This window comes from Panthera leo, chromosome C1 (assembly GCF_018350215.1).
Source record: "Panthera leo isolate Ple1 chromosome C1, P.leo_Ple1_pat1.1, whole genome shotgun sequence".
NCBI classification, from domain to species: domain Eukaryota; kingdom Metazoa; phylum Chordata; class Mammalia; order Carnivora; family Felidae; genus Panthera; species Panthera leo.
In genome coordinates, this window is record NC_056686.1 from 157,650,911 (window position 1) to 157,670,758 (window position 19,848).

The 19,848-nt window shown below is 38.0% G+C and overlaps 2 protein-coding genes across 4 annotated transcripts in view; one reads left to right on the forward strand and one right to left on the reverse strand.

Moving 5' to 3' along the window:
* The window catches only part of CCDC173 (coiled-coil domain containing 173), a 30,980-nt gene extending 26,767 nt beyond the window's left edge, over positions 1-4,213 (reverse strand). The window contains exon 1 of the mRNA XM_042949054.1: positions 4,067-4,213. Coding sequence (XP_042804988.1) covers positions 4,067-4,115 — 49 coding nt within the window. The 5' untranslated portion in view covers positions 4,116-4,213. The remainder of the gene's footprint in view (positions 1-4,066) is intronic.
* Positions 4,214-4,335: 122 nt separating this feature from the next.
* Positions 4,336-11,284, forward strand: PHOSPHO2 (phosphatase, orphan 2). 3 transcript variants are annotated; one of them, XM_042949058.1, is made up of 4 exons: positions 4,336-4,550; positions 5,081-5,114; positions 10,261-10,310; positions 10,522-11,284. In XM_042949058.1, exon 4 carries the CDS (start codon positions 10,548-10,550, stop codon positions 11,271-11,273), a length of 726 nt encoding a protein of 241 aa, XP_042804992.1. In that variant the 5' UTR covers positions 4,336-4,550; positions 5,081-5,114; positions 10,261-10,310; positions 10,522-10,547; the 3' UTR covers positions 11,274-11,284. The 3 variants fall into 3 exon arrangements, with proteins under 3 accessions (XP_042804992.1, XP_042804991.1, XP_042804993.1); XM_042949057.1 differs by lacking the exon at positions 10,261-10,310; XM_042949059.1 differs by lacking the exons at positions 4,336-4,550; positions 5,081-5,114; positions 10,261-10,310 and adding an exon at positions 4,571-5,027.
* The last annotated feature ends 8,564 nt before the right edge of the window (positions 11,285-19,848 follow it).

The window sequence follows — 19,848 nt, forward strand, 5'->3', positions numbered from 1 at the left end:
TTCAGTCACTCAACCGAGTGAGCCACCAAGGTGTCCCTGTAGACAAAAGTATTTAACTCTCTAATTCCTTAATTGCAAAATGGAGATATTAATAGGACCTATGGTATATGAATGATGTGAGAATTAAATGAACTTGTGTGTGCAAATAATTTAGAATAATGTGTGGCACACAAAATGTTCTCGATAAGCATTAGCTATTAATATGTTTACTATTATTATTAGAAGGTGAAATGAAACAAAAGTACAGAGAAAAGCAAAAGCAAGAAATCACATAGCTCCAGAAAGAGATGAAGATACTGAGAGAAAAGCTGCCAGGATCAATTAGAGTCTTCTTGGGGTTTGAATTAAAGTTGATGGGATTGAGAAATTGGTTGCTGAAGTAAAGTGTGAATTTAGAACCACAGGTACCATCTTGCCTACCACATACCAAGTCCCCACCTAGAGAATAAAGCTAAGCAAAGCTGATAGATAGAATAGTGTCCTGGATCAAGTTATATCTAAATTCAGCTATATGTAGGTCTATGTGTAGGTCAGCTATGTGTAGGGTAGGTCTGCTAGCAATGAATTTGATATTTTTGTTTACCTGGAAATATATATATATTTTTAAAAGTTTATTTGTTTTTGAGAGAGAGAGAGAAAGCACAAGTTGGGGAGGGACAGAGAGAGAGGGAGAGAGAGAGAGAATCCCAAGCAGGTTCTGCACTGTCAGAGCAGAGCTCGATGTGGGGCTCAAACCCACAAACTGTGAGATCATGACCTGAGACAAAGCCTGATGCTTAACTGACTGAGCCACCCAGGCTCCCCTACATGGAAATATTTTAACAGTTTTCATGGATAAAAAATCTTTAAGTCTTCTTCAGTTAATACCTTGAATATGTCAACCGTCTGTCTTCTGGCTTCCATAGCTTCTTAGCAGAAATCAGCTAGTAATCTTATTGAGGCCGACTTTTATGTGTTGCATTTGTTCTCTCTTGCTGCTTTCAAGATTGTCTTTCCCTTTGTCTTTTGACAGTTTGATCATGATGTGTCTGGTTCTGGATCTGTTTGAGTTTATCCATTTTAGAGGATCAATGAGCTCTTGAATGTATAGATTAATGTTTTTCATCAAATTTGTGAAGTTTACAGCCATTACTTCTTCTACCCCTTTCTCTCCTCCTCTCCTTCTGAGACTCAAATTATATACATCTTGGTATACTTGTTGGTGTCCTATATTTCTCTGAGGATCTGCTCATTTCTATTCATTCTTTTTTTCTTTCTATTCCTTAGACTGGACAATCTCAATCAATATAGGATCAAGTTCTTTGAGTTTTTTCTTTTGCAAGCTCAAATCTGCTTTTGAGCCCTGCTAGTGAATTTTTCATTGAAACTATTGTGCTTTTCAACTCCAAAGTTTCTATTTGGTTTCTCTTTATAATTTCTATCTCTTTATTTATATGCTCTATATTGTGAGACAACATTCTTAATACTTTCCTGTAGTTCCTTTGACATTTAGTTCTTTGAACACATTCACAGTAACTGTAAATTTACAAAAGAAACTGTTTAGTAAGTCTAACATGTGGGCTTCCTCAGGAACAGTTCCTATTCAAACTTTTTTCTTATTTTTTAGCATGCTTTGTCATTTTTGTCGAAAGTTGTAAATTTTAAATAACATGTGGCAACTCTAGATATCAGATTCCCCACACACCCAAAGTTTGTTTTTATTGCTGTTGTGGTTTGTTTAGTGATTTTCCTGAACTAAATCTGTAAAGTCTGTATTCTTTGCTGTATGTGGTTTTTGGAATCTCAGCTTGGTTAGCTTAAATGTCAGCTAATAATTGGACAGAGTTTCCTTAAATTAAGCTTTTTTTAAAATGTTTTTTTTTTTATTTTTAAGAGAGACAGAGACAGAATGCGAGTGGGTTAGGGGCAGAGAGAGAGGGAGACACAGAATCCACAGTAGGCTCCAGGCTCCAAGCCGTTAGCACAGAGCCCAGTGCAGGGATGGAACCCACAAACTGTGAGATCATGACCTGAGCTGAAGTTGGATGCTTAACCAACTGAGCCACCCAGGTGCCCCAGAAGTTTCCTTAAATTAAATTTAATTTCCTTAAATAAATCTCCCAGCCTTTGCCAAGAAACTCTCTGTGAGTGCTGGAGCATGACTTCAATGCTCAGGCAGGTAGTTTACAACTCTGTCTTAGCCTTTACTTTTTTCTTGCATTGAGCCTCAAATTTAGCTAGAGGTGAAAGCTAAATTCTCAGGTGTTTCCTGGGCATGTGTATAGCACTATGCATGCATTTGTCCTTCTGGACTCCCAGGAATATGTAGGGAGCTTCTCAAAGCCCTTTATGGACACCTCATTTCCCAGGTGTTCTTTTTAAGTTTTTGGTCAGCTTGTTTGCAACCAACAGTGATCACTACTTCAGGCAGTTGTGATGTTTAAAAAATTGTCAATGATTGTTTTAACAAACATTCCCAGTGAGCTCTGAGTCAGGTAAAATAAAATTAAGCATTTTCAGTAGGATTTTCCAGGGAACTGTGAGACAGGTAAAATAATAGTTATCTAAAAAAAGGCTGTGGAGAGAATCCAATCCTTTCCTTCCCCCTCCACAGGTTACCAAGCCACTGGCATTCACTGTGGTTGCAGTGGTTTTCTAGACTTCCATGGGGCTAGGAAAAAAGTATGGGACAAGAGCAAGTTAAAATGCCAAAAAACTTACTGTTGTTACCAAGATTCAGCTATTTTTCCTGATAAAACACTCTTCAATTGTTACAAGCCTTTGGTTAATCTCCTGAGTTCTAAAGAAAAAAAATTTTGGTTTTGACGATTTTTGTCAGTGTTGTTTTTAAAAATAAAATTTTTTAAAGTGGGCTTTACACCCAACATGGGGCTTGAACTCACTACCCCAAGATCTAGTCATATGCTCTTCTGACTGAGCCAACCAGGTGCCCCGGGGTTCTTTTCGATTTAATAGAGAAGAGGATTTTTGGAGATCCTTATTCCACCATTCTGGCTGATGTCATTCCATTAAATCTTTAGATAATTATTTGTTTTACAGATAGTTGTCTACATATCTGAACCCCTCTCCTACTTCACACACTTCTAAATGTAAATTATAATTTAGCAGTGAGGCTCAGATGCCAACTTGTGGACCAAGTGACACAAAACATTTTTTAAAACCTATCACATAAATCTAAGTCTTTTATAGTACTGTGTATGTAAGAAAGTATGTGAGAGTAATAGTTGTTGTTGTTGTTGTTTTTTCACTATATGTCACATAGTTACTGTCTCTCTCCTACATGTCAGGACTTCATAAGTCCTTCACTGCATAAATACCCTGTAGTGTCCACTGGAGGGATAATGGCTGGCTCTCACTCTGCATCTGGCAGAACGAGGCTCTACTGCTACAAAAGCTCAGGTGATGACATGAACTCAGTCCAAACTCCCAAGGTTCTGGTGGTCATCATTGCAACATTAATTGGGAATTTACATACTTAAGAAAGCAGAATCATTCGAATTGTTAAAGAGTTCTTTAGATGTCCCCCTAGGCTACTTGTATTCAAAAATCAAACTTTTATAACAAGTCACCTAGATTATAATACCTAAGTAGCATTATTTTTTACACTCCTTCACTTTAGAGATGAGGAAATTGAGACATTTCCATTAACGACTTTCCTAACAGCACTCAGTAGGTTCACAGCAGGGTCAAGATTCTAATGAGGTCATTGATACTTCCAAAAGATATTCCAATTCACTCAATGAATAACAAAAGTTTAAGGGAATTCAGCAAATACCAGACACTTGGAACTGCAACTACACAGCTCACGGCTCAGACCAGCTGGTCAAGTGGGAGTCTCTAACTTCTCTTTCCTCCGCTCCTGTTTGTAAACTTTTCTCACCTACCCAATCATATGAAGACAAAACTGTTCATTTACCCAGAGCCCAACGATACCCATGGGGATGCTTTGGATTTGGTGGAGCCCATTTCAAAAAGTAACCTAAACTCTGATTTGGCACCCTTGCCTCTTACCGTGTGCCTGGAGGCCAGAGCAATCCCTGTGCCTGGAGAGGCGAGTTTAGCTCACCTGTGTTTTCCTTCGCCTGTCCAGAGCGCCTTCCGAACCGCACCAGCATCTCTGACGACGTGCCCTCGGCGCTATCTGGCTTTCCAAGCTACTCCGAGGCGGGGAGTGTAGGAGTCCTGCTGGTCTAGTGTTAGCCAAACTGCGCGGTTGCTTAGCAACGCCGCCGGAAGTGACGGGGGCGCCACCGAGGAACGGTGAACGCACTGCAGTCCGCCTTGGGGCTAGCGAACCCCGGATGCGCCTGCGCAGGAAGTCGAGGCTCAGCGTGCGGGTGGGGTGCCCCTCGCGGGCAGGCACAGGAACAAGGTCGGAGGGCAGAGTCCGCGGAAGCGGCTCGGAGGCCAGGACGGCTGCCGACGTCTGGGTTGGCGAGGAGCCCTGGGGACCCGGCCCGGCCGGGTGCTCCCAGCCTCATCCAACGCGATCCTCACAGGAGATGACCCCCAACGAGGTGCCTGCACCTACGTTCGGGGCGAGCCGGCAGGTGTGTGGGAGAGCGAGGCCTATGCTTGGTGTGTGCGGCCCACCGATCTCCTCGCGGGTGGAAGGTGGAGGGCAAAGGTCTCCCTTCCAGAAAAACCCAGAGATTAATTGACAGAAAATCTGTTTGTAAAGACTTTGGCTTCTAAGCCATGATCCGAGCTAGATGAAGCTTATATTTAAAAAAATTAAAAAAAAAAAAAAAAAAGGAATGTTAAAACTTGGATGTTGTGCCGGAACATTGATATTAGGATCTTTAAGATCCTTCAAATTGCTTAGTAAATACAGTATAGTAAATTGAATGCATTTGTGGGACCAGCCAGACCACTAAGGGCACAAAAATCTGTTAAGAGTGGATGCAGGCTTGTTTTCAGAAGACCCTTTTCTGACACATCGAGGTACAAATGATCTCATTATAAGCTAGTTGGCTAGGACACCTACACATTAGGCACCAAACTAGAGTCACTCAAAGTGAAAGGAGGTAAGATTTTAATCATTAAGGTTCTAACACATAGTTGTACTGTTTTTCTTCAGGTTTTCTATCAGAGGTACCACCATAATAATGCTGGTAAGTATGAAAAGATTAATAAAATATTTGTTGACAGAAACTAGCTTTTGCACATACAGCGTTGGTGGCGTTGGTGGTTTTTTTGGAAGCATAGTTGTAAAAATGTCAAGAACTCGGAAGAGTGAGAGATTTTATCCTACTTGCGCGCTAACAACTTAGCCTGCGACAGTTTTGTAGAAGACATAGACCCCTAGAGCACAGATGAATTACTTACAGCGGTGGCAGTAGCCAGAATATTAGCACTGTTGCCCCACTTGCCACAGGGTGATGCAAAGAGGCAGAAGTCGCCTGCACTTGGAGTGTGTTGCATTACAGGACTGGAACCCTGAGCTTAGGGAACCATAATGTTTATTATAGTGAACATTAAGCATGCCTTTCAAGGCTGTTCAGTATATATACATTTTTGACAGCACAGCCCAGAGCATAGAGTGCTGAATGCCTTGCTTGTAAGGCATCTAGAAACAGTAGAGACCCATAGAGGATTGCCTCCCAACAAAAATTCTCTCGAATTTTAACTCAATAAGTTATAGAAAGTATTGAATCATATAAAATTTAGTGTCAGTAATTTGCCTGTTTGACATGATAGTCTGATATCATTTGACTTCCTACACCTGGTTCAACTAACTCATGGATATTTACAGCTAAGTCTATCTAGAGTTAGTTACTTATCTGCTGACCTCCACTCTTTTGTTGTTGTTGTTATGAAATTAAGGTATTATTTGCACTCTGATCTGAAACAGTTTAAATTATTCTGGGGAAAAAATTATTACAAAACCAGTGTAGAAAAAGAATGCACTGAAGTTGAGGCACCCATGATCTTACCATTGTACACATAGGCTTTTTTAACTTTTTTAAACAAAAATGGGACTATACTACTGTATACACTGTTTAGTGACTTGTTTAATTTGAACTGAACATCTTAGCTTTTACTGGCTAAATAAATACTCCATTATCTGGCTATCATATCTTATTTAAACAGTCCCCAATTCTCAGATATCTATGTAGTTTCCAGTTTTCATTATTGTTAAAGACACATAGGCTATTGTTAATCACTGGAAACATTGCAGATATACCAAATATATCCTGTTCATGCTTTTGGAGAGAATAATCAATAACTGCCTTTGGAATTTTAACAAATTGTATTCAAAATAGATTCATATTCTTTTTTTAAAATTTTTTAGTGTTTATTATTTTTGAGAGACAGACAGAACACAAGTGGGGAGGGGCAGAGAGAGAGGGAGACACAGAATCTGAAGCAGGCTCCAGGGCTCGAATCCACGAACCTTGAGATCATGACCTGAACGAAGTCAGATGCTTAACTGACTGAACCACCCAGGAGCCCCAAAATAGATTCACATTCTTAAAACTAAATTTTGGTGCACATCCTTAAGTTTTGGAGACATTTCTATTAAAGTATAGCACTAATCTTTGAAAGTTTATTGACAACAGAATGTGGTACTTGTCTATTATTTAACAAGTAAAAAGAAATGATGAAATCTGGAAATCTCAGCATAATCAGCCTAACAATTGTGTTTATATCCACTGGATAAAAATCTATATTCACATAACATTTCCTGTTTTATATTTAAGGTTTTTGTTTAATCAAAATTTTGTTTCTCCTATTTCTAATAGGTGACTTTCTGATATAAGAGAAAACAGCATAGTTAGAAAACATAAATTTAGGGGCGCCTGGGTGGCTCAGTCGGTTAAGCGTCCGACTTCAGCTCAGGTCATGATCTCGCGGTTCGTGAGTTCGAGCCCCGCATCAGGCTCTGTGCTGATGGCTCAGAGCCTGGAGCCTGTTTCAGGTTCTGTGTCTTCCTCTCTCTGTGACCCTCCCCCGTTCATGCTCTGTCTCTCTCTGTCTCAAAAATAAATAAAAACGTTAAAAAAAATTTTTTTTTTAAAAGAAAACATAAATTTAAAAATACCTTAAATACTTTTATTAATTTTAGGAGTTAAGAAGTCTCTGTTTTTTGCTCCAAACCAGAAGACTTTGTTCCCTGCATATAGAGTAGGGGTACTGTTGGTTAGAAACTGGCTGGTGTTTAAAACTGAAGATTGTCATGACTATTTAACCTAAGCTCTATTCTGAACTAAAATTAATTGTCTTGGAAATACTAAGTCAAGTAAGTATTTTTAATAAAAGTTTATGTTGAGTGGTGACAAGAAACTAATAGAGGGGCTCCTGGATGGCTCAGTCAGTTAAGTGTCTGACTTTAGCTCAGGTCATGATCTCACAGTTCGTGGGTTCAAGCCCTGTGTCAGGCCCTGCACTGACAGTGCAAAGCCTGCTTAGGATTCTGTCTCTCCCTCTCTCTGCCCCTCTCTGATTTGTGCTTTCTCTTTCTCTCAGAATAAATAAATAAACTTAAAAAAAAAAAAAACTAATAGAAAAAGATCTGAAATTAAGAAAAGTACACCTTCAGGTAGAAATTAATAGTCAACAGCAGAACTATCTTAACTTCAAGTTTATGATATATCTTATTACTTTGAGGTTAATAGTTCAGGAATTTAGGTTACTTGTGGCTGATTAAATCTAGGGTTGAGACAGTTTTCAACCAATGAGTTACATTTGAATATTTTTAAAAATTATAAACTCAGAATGCTTGAAAAGCATGTTTAATTTAAAGTGTGCCTGGAGTGTAGTACTAATGTGTTTGTCCACTCTGCCTTATTGCTGTTTATTATGTTGTTTCTGTGAGAGAGTGAATTCTGCACTTAAATCCCTGGCAGCCAATCAGAGATACCTGGATTAGATATTTAGAGATACAAGGATCCAGAGTATCAGAATATTATATACTGTCTAAATTTAAACACAACAGGAGGTACCCTTCTAGGTTAGTTGTTCTCCAGATATCCTAAATTGAGAGACAGAATACTTACTCCTGTTTGAGCCAACAAGCTCTATTCTCAATTTTACCTACTAGATATCTATTGTTATAAGCCAGAGAATATATGTGGTTAAATGCCATGTTTTCCATTAAAAAAAGATTTTTTTTTAAGTTTTTATTTATTTTGAGAGAGAGAGCAAGCAGGGTAGGGGCAGAGAGGGAAGGGAGAGAGACAATCCCAAGCAGGCTCCACACTGCCAGCACAGAGCCTGATGGCGGGGCTCAAACTCACCAACCATAAGATCATGACCCGAGCCTAAATCAAGAATTGGGCACTTAATTGACCGAGCCACTCAGGTGCCCGCATGTTTTCCGTTTTTAATTTATCTCTTCTTTTTCTTATTGCTGGGGTTCTTCACTTTTCTTTTTAGGATTTCTTTTCTTTTTTTTTTTTTATTTTTTTATTTTTTAAACTTTTACTTATTTTTGAGACAGAGAGAGACAGAACAGGGGAGGATCAGAGAGAGAGGGAGACACAGAATCTGAAGCAGGCTCCAGGCTCCGAGCTGTCAGCACAGAGCCCGACACGGGGCTCGAACTCACAAACCTTGAGATCGTGACCTGAGCCGAAGTCAGACGCTTAACCGACTGAGCCACCCAGGTGCCCCTCTTTTTAGGATTTCTTGTTAAAACCTCAGAATGGTCACAGATGTGGTATTAGGGTTAGTGTGTACTTTGAGACTAATGAATGTTTTCATGTAATTAAGCATCTTTTTGTCAAAATGATCTATCTAGTATTTATTTTTAAACTGATTGATAAGAGGGGTCCCTGGCTGGCTCCATCAGAGGAGCATGTGACTCTTGATCTTGGGGTCATGAGGTTGAGCCCCATGTTGGATGTAGAGATTACAAAAAAATAATCTGAAAAATTAAATTTGAAAAATTAAAAAACAGTGGGGCCTGGGTGGCTCAGTCGGTTAAGTGTCCGACTTTTGCTCAGGTCATGATCTTACAGTCAGTGATTTCGAGTCCCCCACTCACACTCTGTCTCTTTCTCTCTCAAAAATAAATGAACGTTAAAAAATTTTTTTTAAAAAAGAATTTTTTTAATGTTTATTAATTTTTGAGAGAGAGAGAGAGAGACAGAGTGTAAGCAGGAGAGGGGCAGAGAGAGACAGGCAGAGAGAGAGGGAGACACCAAATCTGAAGCAGGCTCCAGGCTCCAGGCTCCGAGCTGTCAGCACAGAGCCCCCTGTGGGGCTCGAAGTCATGACCTGTGAGATCATGACCCAAGCCAAAGTCACCCAACCGACTGAGCCACCCATGTGCCGCAACATTAAAAAAATTCTTTAAAAAATATTTAAAATTTGTAAAAATAAACTGATTAATTTTACATTAGAGTATGGTACTTTGAGCATGAACTAGAGTGTCAAGCAGACCTGAGTCCAAATTCTAGTTCTTCCACTTAACTAATACTTAACCAACTTAACTAACACTTAAGCTTCAGTTTGTATGTCTCTAAGATGAGGTTAATTTCTACTTAATAGGGTGATGAAATTAAGTGAGAGGATGAAATTGTGAAGTTCTTAGTCCAGGGCCTGGTGTATTGTGGTATCTTTAAAAATATTAGTTACACTGAAAAATTTGTTGTTGTTGTTTACACTAATTGTAGCTTCTCTTGGGTATTCTTTATAACTGTCTTTTTTACATAATTTTTATACATACTGTCTGTTGACCAGTTTAGTTTTTCCTTTTCTCTTGAGATTTATAATTAATGACCTTCAGTGTCATTTAATGAAAACAGAGAATTAAGTAATTGTCATATCATAAGCAATGTGATTTTTCACATATACCCAGATTATTTGGTACTCTGGAACTAAACTATCTAAAGACAATATAAATAAATGTGAAAATTGTTAACAAAAGTTACTTCTAGTCTGGAAGAATGGAATTGACTCCCAAGTTTAAGTAATTTGTTTATAATTCAAGTACAGCATCAAGCAACCATTTAGTTATAACACTGGCATTGATGACTTCAAGCTAAATACGGTTTTTAGGAAAATTATTCACATTTTTGCAAGATTTCATAGTAAGTTAAATTTGGTCAGAACTTTTGTCAGTATACAGAGAATTTATATTATACATGACGTGTTAACATGAGGATTACTGTAAATATTTCAAACTAATTTGTGATTGATAATTTAAAGACAATAAGAGTGATTAGCCTACTTATTTTCTGTCTTAAAATTTTTCTAAATTAGACTGTAAGAGAGTAATTATTTCATTATTCCTCTCATTGGCTTACTCTGTAGTTTAATTCTGAGTGCTCAAAGAAGCATCCCCACAGAAACACAATAATACTGTGAGTATCCTTTTAGATAATCTGTTTCCATTTACCTAAAATACATATGAACTTTACTTCTTAGGGAAAAGTGCTTAAATGATGGTCTCAAAATGCGTAATCATTTTAACTTGTTTGTTAGAACCTGTGTGTTAGCAGATTAACAGTAATGTTTGTTAATAGCTAAATATGTAAATAGTATGTTTAGGAAATAATATTTCTTCTTTTTCAGGATAACCCAAATTTGCTTTTGGAACCATGAAAATTTTGCTCGTTTTTGACTTTGACAATACAATCATAGATGATAATAGTGACACCTGGATTGTACAGTGTGCTCCAGAGAAAAAGCTTCCTATTGAACTACAAGATTCTTATGAAAAAGGATTTTGGACAGAATTTATGGGCAGAGTCTTTAAGTATTTGGGAGATGAAGGTGTAAGAGAAGATGAAATGAAAAGAGCAGTGACATCAATGCCGTTCACTCTGGGGATGGTGGAACTTTTGAACTTTATAAGGAAGAACAAGGATAAATTTGACTGCATCATTATTTCAGATTCAAATTCAGTCTTCATAGATTGGGTTTTAGAAGCTACCAGTTTTCATGATGTATTTGATAAAGTGTTTACAAATCCAGCAGCTTTTGATAGCAATGGTCATCTCACTGTGGAAAATTACCATGCTCATTCTTGCAGTAGGTGCCCAAAAAATCTTTGCAAAAACGTAGTTTTGGTAGAATTTATAGATAAACAGTCACAGCAGGGAGTGAATTATACACGAATTGTTTATATAGGTGATGGTGGAAATGATGTCTGTCCAGTAACTTTTTTAAAGAAGAGTGATGTTGCCATGCCACGGAAAGGATATACTTTACAGAAAACTCTTTCCAGGATGTCTCAAAATCTTGAACCCATGGAATCTTCTGTTGTAGTTTGGTCTTCAGGTGTTGAAATAATTTCTCACTTACAATTTCTAATAAAGGAGTAATATGCCAACAACTGAAATGTGTATCAGTTAAGGTTGGGTACAGGAGCATAAAACTAAAACCTCAAATACCAGTGGCTTTAAAAGATTGTTTTTCCCTCTCACTTAAAAAAATTTCAGAGGTAAGTATCACAAGGCTGCTGTGGTGCTCTACCAACCTCAGCATTTGGCTCCTATCTCATGTTTCAAGATCGCTGTTCGAGCTCTGTCCCTTGCATCAACACTAGCCAGCAAGAAGGAGGGCAGTGAGTGAGAAGTTTGTACCCTTAATTTTCTTTGGCCGGAACTTAGTCACAGTGCTCCAGCCTAACTGCGAGAAAGGATGACAAATGTAACTTTTATTCCGGATGACCATGTGCCTGGGGAAAATTGGGGAAAAGAGAAGTACAGAATTGAGGTAGGTGTAATTGGTGTCTCTACTACTGATGGTTGATAGGTAGATTGTATTTTTAAATTTATTTCCAGAGGGAATAGTCATATATTTTACTTTATTAGATACTTACTTCAAAAGCATGTCCAGTAGTTACAGAACTTAAAAATAAGCCTGATACCTTATTCCTATAAGAATAAAAGGCTCCTCAGCTCAGGTCATGATCTCACGGTCCGTGAGGGCTGTGAGTTCGAGCCCCGCATCGGGCTCTGTGCTGACAGCTCAGAGCCTGGAGCCTGTTTCAGATTCTGTGTCTCCCTCTCTCTGACCCTCCCCTGTTCATGCTCTGTCTCTCTCTGTCTCAAAAATAAATAAATGTTAAAAAAAAAAAAAAAAAAAAAAAAGAATAAAAGGCTCCTGGGGCCCCTGGGTGGCTCAGTCAGTTGAGCGTCTGACTTCAGCTCAGGCCATGATCTCACGGTTTGTGAGTTCGAGCCCTGCATTAGGCTCTGTGCTGACAGCTCAGAGCCTGGAGCCTGCTTCCAATTCTGTGTCTTCCTCTGTCCCTCTCCCCGCATGCTCTGTCTCTTTCTTTCAAAAATAAATAAACGTTAAAAAAAATAATAAAAGGCTCCCAAATGTATATAATGTCTTACTCCCAATTCAGTATTTTAAAGATAGGGATGCAGTATCTGTTGCCCAAGTTTTCATCAATCTCAGATTTTCTTTTGAAATGAGATAAATTGGGGCGCCTGGGTGGCTTGGTCGGTTAAGCGTCCGACTTCGGCTCAGGTCATGATCTCACGGTCTGTGAGTTTGAGCCCCGCGTCGGGCTATGTGCTGACAGCTCAGAGCCTGGAGCCTGTTTTAGATTCTGTGTCTCCCTCTCTCTCTGCCCCTCCCCTGTTCACGCTCTGTCTCTCTCTGTCTCAAAAATAAATAAACGTTAAAAAAATTTAAAAAAAAAATGAAATAAATTAACGTTCTTCATATATTTTAAATTTATATCAGCATCACAGACTATAACTCCAGTATGCTGGTTTGGTCACTATGTTATTTCTATTTAGCAATTCAGTCTTTGTAGAGAGAGGCATGGGTAGTAGGCAGAGAGAAAGAGAGAGAGAGAGAATCCCAAGCAGCCTCCACTGTCAGCGCAGAACCTGATGCTGGGCTTGATCTCAAGACTATGAGATCATGACCTGAGCTGAAATCAAGAGTCAGACGCTTAACTGACTGAGCCACCCAGACACCCTGTCATTTTTATTTTTTAATTGAAGTTAACTTGATAGTGTGTTGCATTAGTTTCAAGTGTACAACATAGTGGACAAGTTTATATGTCACATATTTATAAATCAGGCTGTGCTCACCACAAGTGTAACTCCCACCTGTCCCCATGCAAGGCTTTTACAATACTGTTGACTATATTCCCTATACTGAGTATAGGGAATATATATATATTCCCTTGTGACTCATCCTTGTGACTTACTCATTCCGTAACTAGAAGCCTGTATCTCCCACTCCTCTTCATCCATTTTCCCTTCCCCACCATGCCCCCGTGGCAACCATGAGTTTGTTCTCTATATTTATGGGATATTAAAGGGTCTGTTTCTGCTTTGTTTTATTTTTCAAATTCCACATGTAAGTGAAATCATATGGTATATGTCTTTCTTTATCTGACTTATTTCACTTAGCATAATACCCTCTAGGTCCATCCATGTTGTTGCAAATGGTAAGCTCTCATTCTCTTTTTTATGGCTGAGTGATATTACAGTATGTGTACACATCACATCTTTTTTTTTTTAATGTTTATTATTTATTTTTGAGAGAGAAACAGAGTGCAAGCAGGGCAGAGGCAGAGAGAGAGGGAGACACAGAATCCAAAGCAGGCTCCACGCTCCGAGCTGTCAGCACAGAGCCCAACACGGGGCTTGAACCCATGAACTATGAGATCATGACCTGAGCCAAAGTCGGACACTTATCTGACTGAGCCACCCAGGTGCCCCAATGTCTTCTTTGTCCATTCATCTGTTGGTGGATACTTAGGTTGCTTCCATATCTTGGCTATTATAAATAATGCTTCAATAAACATAGGGGTGCATATATCTTTTCAAATAATGTTATTGTTTTCTTTGGGTAAATACCCAGTAAGTGGAATGAATTACTGGATCATATAGTATTTATATTTTTCTTTTTAAAATAAACCTCCATACTGTTTTCCATGGTGGCTGTACCAGTTTCTATTCCCACCAGCAGTGCATGTGTGTTCCTTTTTCCCCACATCCTCACCAACACTTATTATTTCATGTCTTTCTGTTACTAGCCATTCTGACAGGTGTAAGGTGGTATTTGCTTATAGTTTTGATTTGCATTTCCCTGATGATTAGTGATGTTCAGCATCTTTTCATGTGTCTCTTAGCCATCTGTATGTCTTCTTTGGAAAAATGTCTCTGCAGGTCCTCTACCCATTTTTTTTTTCTGCCCATTTTTTAAAAATTAGATTGTTTCTTTGGTGTTGAATCGTGTAAGTTATTTATATATGTTGGAAATTAACCCCTTATTAGATATATCATTTGCAAGTATCTTCTCCCATTCAGTAGGTTGCCTTTTTGTTTTGTTGATGGTTCTCTTTGCTGTGCAAAAGCTTTTTATTTCTGTGTAGTCCTAGTAGTTTATTTTAGCTTTTGTTTCCTTTGCCTGAGGAGATATATCCAGAAAAATGTTGTGAAGACCTATGTCAAAGCAATTCCTGCCTGAGCTTTCTTCTGGGAGTTTTATGGTTTCAAGTCTCACATTTAGGTCTTTAATCCATTTTGAATTTTTTTTGTGTGTGTATGGTATAAAAAAGTGGTCTGGTGTATTATTTTGCATGTAGCTGCCCAATTTTCCTAGCACCATTTATTAAAGAGACTATGGTGTTTTCTCCATTGTATAATTTTTGCTCTTTTATTGAAGATTAATTGGGGACATAATTCTATGTTTATTTCTGGACTCTATTCTGTTCCACTGATCTATATGTCTGTTTTTGTACCAGTACCATTTGATTATTATAGTTTTGTGGTAGATCTTGAAATCTGGAATTGTGATACTTCCAGCTTTGTTCTTTCTCAAGATTAGCAATGCAGACTTGAGTGATACAGTATATAATAGTATGAATACTCAGCATTTATGAGACTGTTTCATATGAGGATATTAGCAAAACATCAGCTGCACTGAAAGTTTTGTAATTCTATGCTGATTTCTAGGCTCTCATGTTTTAGGCATAAATTTCCATTATGTAATAATAGCAAAATTGTCTTTTCATTATGGAGGGCACCAGAAATAGAGATTTTTCAATATAATTTAATGGGAAAATTGGTACCATCTATTTTTTTCTAGGTTGAAAAAGTAAATCTTTGCTTTGCTTTAAATTAATAAGTTAGATTATGTCTAAGCACATTTACTTGTAAGTAATTGAGTAAAGAAATGAAATGAGATTATCTAGGATATTTAGAGCTCCCAGGGGCTTGGCAGAAGCAAATCTAAATTCCCTCAAAAGGAAATTAATATCCTAAATATGGTACATAGACTCTAAGGTGGCCTCCCATGATCCCTGTATCCCAGTAGTCCGTGTGTGTGTGTGTGTGTGTGTGTGTGTGTGTGTGTGTGTCTTTGTGGAGGAGGTGATCTATGATTTGCTTCTAATCAGTGGAATACCACAAAAATGATGCAATGTGTGTGATAATGTGGCATGATGATATTATATCAGATTGTGATGCCCATCTTGTTAAGAAATTCTCCCCTTTGATTTTAAAGAAGCAAGCTGCCATGTTGTGAACAGGACATCAGAGAGGGCCACCTGGCAAGCAATTGAAGGTGGCCTCTAGCCAAGAGCAAGAAGTAAGCCCCTGGTCCAGTAGTCTGCAGGGAACTGCATGATGCAATTATGTGAGCTTGGAAGTGGATCCTTTCCTAGTGGAACCTCAGCTGAGATCACAGCTCAGGGTGACACCTTGATTTGGTTTTGTGAGACCCTGGAACAGAGCATTTTGTGGAGCTGTTTGGACTCATGACCCATAGATCGTATGAGATAATAAATATATTTTATTTAAGATGTTAAATTTGTGGTAATACTGTCATGCGGTCATAGAAAATTAACGCAGTAGGCCTCAAAATAAATCTGTAAATAGTTTTGCAAGTACCTTGTGGGGTATACAATGAAAAGTAGCCATACCAAAAGACAAGAACGAACACCAGCAGAAGCTTCCATTTAAACAGATCTGCAGGACCTCTAGATGTTAGCATGTTCACACACAAACTATAGAGTGTTTTGGCAAAGAGTTAAAAATTACACAATATGGAAATACTAGAACTGAAAATTACTATGACTGAAGTTAGAGTCTTGGTGGATGAATTGACAACAGAACAGGCATATCTGAAGAGAGAATTAGTGAGCAAGCACAAGTTAGAAGAAAATATCCAGAATGGTGCAGAGAGAGACAAAACAATGAAAATACAGAAGAGAAGTTAAGAGATATGGAAGATAAATAAGGTCTAACCTAGGAAATTGGTGTCCTAGAAAGAGAGGAGAAAGAAAATGAAATATGCAGTATTTTAAGAGATAATGATGGAGAACTTAAAAAAATTTTTGAAAAGATAATGATGGAGAACTTTACAAAGTTGATAACCAACATCAAATTAAATTAAAAAGTATTTATGAACGCCAAACAGGATAAATAAAAGGAAAAACCACATGGAATCACACTGTAAAACTACTGACAATCAAAGATGGAAAAAGCATAAAATGATCAGAGAAAAAAATTGACATTGAAAGGAGCAACAATCAAACTAATAGCTGGCATTATTTCTTTCTTAAATGTTTGATACAACTCAAAATCAAAGCCATCCAGGCCTGGAGTTTTCTTTGTTGGCAGTTTTTTGACTACTAATCCAGTTTCTTTAATAGATAGAGGACTATTCAGCTTATATAGTTTTTCTTGAGTAAACTTTGGTAGTTTGTTGACTATATCTATTGCTTCATAGCAAATTACCTCAAAATTTAACAGCTTAAAAATAAGCATTATCTCAGTTTCTCTGGGTCAGGAATTCAGGAGCACTCAACTGGGTTGTTGAGTATCTTTAATGGGTCAAGATGTTGGCTAAGGGTGTAGTCAGGGAAGTTGGACTAAGGCTGTAGGATCTGCTTGCAAGGTGGCTTTTGGCAGGAGGCTGCAGTTCCTCGTTGCTTGTTATCAGGAAGTCTCAATTTATTACTGGTTGCTGGCAAGAGGCCTCAATTTCAAACCACTTGGGCCTTTCCAAAGAACTGCTTGAGTGTCCTAAAGACATGGCTTCCTGCCAAGTGAGTGACCCAAGAGAGAGGGCAGAGAGGAAACCACAATGCCTTTTTTGACCTAGTCTGAAAAATCAAACACCATCACTTCTACCTTATTCTATGTATTAAAACAAAACACTAAGTTAAGCGCACACTCAAAGGGAGGGGGATCAGACTCCACCTTTGAAGGGGGAGTTAAAGAATGTTCGATATACTTTAAAACCACCATAATGTCTCTCAATGACTTTGTCCATTTCATGTAAGTTGTGAAATTTAGGGACATACAGTATTTCATAATATTCCGTTATTGGCCCTTTAGAACACATGTGTATCTACTGTCTAGATTTTACCATTAACCTTTTACTCGGCTTGTTTTATCACATATCCATCCCTCTATCTAGCCATCTTTTTTTTTATTTTGCCTTTTTAACATAAACACTGTTCTTCCCCCTTTGATTTTTTGTTCCCCATTGTATCAAACCTGTGCTATCTGGATCTGATTGGAACTCAAACTATACTCACTAGATGCCAGTGGCATCTCTCCCAACAACTTGTGATACCCAAAATGTCTCTAAACATTGCCAAATATCTCCTGAGGAATTAAATAATTCTTGTTAGAGAACTACTTACTTTATGCTTAAAAGGCAGTATCTTTTATTTGTGGAGCAAGTGAGGTTATAGCAATTGTACATACTAAATATTGTTACTCTTTTATTTATTTTTGAAATTTTTTAAAATTTTTATTTGTTTTGAGAGAGCGTAGGGGAGGTGCAGAGAGAGAGAGAGAGAGAGAGGGAAGGGAGACAGAGAATCTGAAGCAGGCTCTGAGCTGTCAGCCTAGAACCTGACACAGGGTTTGAACTGTGAGATCATGACCTGAGCTGAAGTTGGACACTTAACCAACTAAGCCATCCAGGCTCCCCAGAAACAAAATATTAATATAGGTATTTCCTAACACAGAAATTCTTAGAAACGCCCAATGTTTATGGAAAATGTTACTTGGTAAAAAAAATTAGTTTGTCTTATGTATTTAAATAAGACTTCATTTGTGTATCTAAAAAACTAGTAAATCATATTTATAATTAAACTAAATATTATTTACCTCGTAAGATTTTTATAATCAGTGCAAAATGGAAAACTTGCTCATTCACATATTTTTCTACCACTCTAGTCATTTTCCGGATTGTGTTACATACCAAAACCACAATGCATTTCACAACCTGGTCCAAACAATATTTTATTATCCTCAGTTCAATATGAAAGATATTCTTTCAGATATCCATGAACAACTTAGCCCTCTCACACTTAAATCCAGAAAATGCTATTACACAATTTTGGAGGCTAAAACTACTTCATTCAACAAAAATTATTTTGGCACTTACTGTGTGCAAACAAAAACCTGTGGAAGTATAGGTTAAATTTCTTACAAAATAAGATACCCTTCCACAAATTTACAATTTGATTGAAAAGGTGGGACATATACATATATAATTCATAATACCAAAGTATGATTCATAAAGCAACTTAATAGTCAGCATAAACTAAAAGTACTTAGGTCAAGGAAGGACTAACTGACCATGTATCACTTTGTTTTGCACTCATTGGCTAATTCTGATGTAAGAAAAGCTTTATGAAAGAGGTACCGTGGTCCACACCTTAAAAAATGGAAAGGAGGTGCGCCTGGCTGGCTCATTCTGTAGAGCATGAGACTCTTGATCTTCAGGGTCATGAGTTCGAGCCCCACGTTGGGCATAGAGATTACTTTTTAAAAATCAAACGAGGGCACCCGGGTGGCTCAGTCAGTTAAGCGTCCAACTTCGGCTCAGCTTATGATCTGGTTTGTGAGTTTGAGCCCCACATCTGGCTCTGCGCTGACAGCTCAGAGCCTGGATCCTGCTTCAAATTCTGTGTCTCCTCTCTCTCTCTCTCTCTCTCTCTCTCTCTCTCTCTCTCTCTCTCTGCCTTTCCCCCGCTCATGCTCTCTCTCTCTCTCAAAAATAAGTAAACATTAAAAAAAATTTAAAAAGTGAAACCTTTCAGACCATGCTGCAGGAGGACAGTGTCTACAGAATAAGTCATTTATGGAATTTCCTAAAGAACTATGGGCCCTTGAGCAAGTTTTTAAACAAAATTCTGGAAGTCTTCCCTTTAATCCATTCATGTTTTCATTTCTACAACAAATATTTATTGAGCACGTGTTACATGCAGACATTGTTCTAGGATTACAGAAACGAACTGGAGATATAACTATGAACAAAACAGGCAAAAATCAGTGCTTTTCTGGAGCTTATATACTAGTGGGAGAAATCACACAATAATCTGATAAATAAGCAAATAAATATAATATATAGTATATGGTAATAGGTACTATGGATTAAAATAAAGCAGATAAGGGGAATAAGGAATAGCACGTGGAATAGGGAGACAATTTTAAATAGGTTGGTAGAAGAAGGCCTCACTGGGAAGTTGATATTTGAGTAAAAACCTGATGGAAGTGAGCAAGCAGGTCACATGGTGGTAACTGGGAAAATCAGTTGTAGGCAAAAGAAATAGCTACTAGTGAGGCCCTGAAGCAATGCTGTTCCTAGTGAAGGCAGAAGGCACAGCTGGGCATGGGGGTCCAGGAGGCCGGTATAAGTAATTAGGCTTTTACTAAATGAGACAGAGAGTCTTTGGAGAGCTTTAATCTCTGATTTACGTAAGAGTATCAGTCTGTCTTGGTTTACTTGAGCCAATACTCTTACTTTTTTTTTTTTTTTTTTGGTTATAAGAATTGGGTTTCTGTTGCTTGTAATTGAAAATTTTTCTAGTTTATTTTTCTGTCTTGTCTTAATTGTATCTGGCATTTAGCTTTAACTGTGGCACCCAAAAACATATTCCCAGTAAGCTGCTATCTT

What these genes read in the sequence shown, in the direction of transcription:
- PHOSPHO2 (XM_042949058.1), top strand. Translation starts at nt 10,548, where the DNA reads ATGAAAATTTTGCTCGTTTTTGACTTTGACAATACAATCATAGATGAT.